We start from the raw sequence: 1,624 nt of genomic DNA, 5'->3' as shown, positions 1-1,624 counted from the left end.
GCCATTATGGATAATCTATAATGGCCTTAAATAAATCTATAACCGACGCCTTGATACGGTGAGCACCAAGACGTGAGCACCATATGATATTGTACACAAACATGAAGTTCATCGAGCAGATCGTCGGAGACGCCGATGATGATATATCCACATAACATTAAAAGAATAACCATCTACTAACTCACACACAATTATTTTATCCAGCTTCTCAATAACTATGCATGATCAACAACCGGTCTGGAAACTGCATACAATCAGCACTTGATGACACCACGCTCTATCCTGGCGCAGTGGGACACTAGCACCTACATGCTGCTAATACCAATAAAGGGTGGTGGTGTCTCAACCAATAACATATGAGGTATGAGGAAACAATATCATATACAGCAACAATGGCGTTACTTAAGTTCCTCAGAATAAATCCCCTCATTAAGTTACATAACAGCACCTACCACCTGGTATAAATGATGCACAACAGTAGCACATGATCCATGGTAAACATGTTGTTACATGACAATTAATCTAGCAGTCACACTACACAAATAAGATCACAAATCTTGGACCGGAACGCCACAGATGCGCTCACCTGGGATGGTCAAGGAGTAGTGCCGCCTTCAGAAATTACACAGTATACATGTGAGTAATACATCTGGAACCTAAATGTATACATTCTCCATCATGGTCCACATAACGTTACCTATACAGCATTTATGTAGCATTACATACAATAAGCATACAAGGATGTTTTAAAAGCTAACATGACATTAGGCTACTGCTATACTCTTTATACTGACAATACACAAATTAATAACAATATGCTGTCAAAGAAGATTAGATAATAATTACAATATTTGTGATACTAGGTTAATCAGCCAAGATATAACTATATAGTTTGAGCACTATCATACACCAGCCTCAGTATGTTCATACTGGTGTATGCGTGGTCACAACAGACGCCTTGATGCGGTGAGCACCAAGACGTGAGCACCATATCAGCGTGAGCCCTCCAGCTCCAAGAGTCTAACACTTATATGCTGTGCTTACTACATTAACCTGCAATGTTAAATGGGATTCTTGTACTGTGATTTATGTATTTGTACTCACTGAATTTGTGCGCCCCTTGAGGGACTTGAAGTAGAGGGGGGTAGAAATAGTTTAAGCTACTCTATCCCTTTGAGATGCATTTTTTCTTGTCTCAATAAACATACTTGAACTTGAACTTGTGAGCCCTTGCCCCGCACACACTCACGATAGCTAGTTACGTGGTCCAGTATATATTATATTTTATTTATAAAAGAAGAAAAGACCACAAGTGTTGCGTACTGCATTCCTTCCTTCTGACCAGCAAACCACAACTCTTAACAAGAACACTTTTCTTAACAGTGCGAGGGTTTGAGGTAGACAGAGAAAGAGAAATCGGAAACAAAGCTGTCAACGTGAACGTCAAAAAACGGATGGAGGAAATTAGATTTCCATTCTACTTTGAAATTGATAGGAGCCAGATTGTGAAGAGAGAAGATGAAAGGCTGGAAAAGACAAGGGCCATGAGGCCATAGAGCTAAATTGTCATGAAGACAGCGAAGCCAGAGAGAGGCACGAGTATCAATAGTGGGAAGAAGAACTG

The 1,624-nt window shown here is 40.0% G+C and overlaps 1 protein-coding gene across 1 annotated transcript in view; it reads right to left on the bottom strand.

The window, feature by feature from the left end:
• Nucleotides 1–173, bottom strand: part of LOC138371674 (proteoglycan 4-like) — a 4,315-nt gene extending 4,142 nt beyond the window's left edge. The window contains exon 1 of the mRNA XM_069336676.1: nt 67–173. Within this exon, the coding sequence (XP_069192777.1) occupies nt 67–173 (107 nt within the window). The remainder of the gene's footprint in view (nt 1–66) is intronic.
• Between the last annotated feature and the right edge of the window lie 1,451 nt (nt 174–1,624).

Source organism: Procambarus clarkii, chromosome 36 (genome assembly GCF_040958095.1).
Source record: "Procambarus clarkii isolate CNS0578487 chromosome 36, FALCON_Pclarkii_2.0, whole genome shotgun sequence".
Taxonomy (NCBI): domain Eukaryota; kingdom Metazoa; phylum Arthropoda; class Malacostraca; order Decapoda; family Cambaridae; genus Procambarus; species Procambarus clarkii.
The sequence above is the reverse complement of the archived record's forward strand: the minus strand, read 5'-3'. Positions and strand labels throughout refer to the sequence as shown.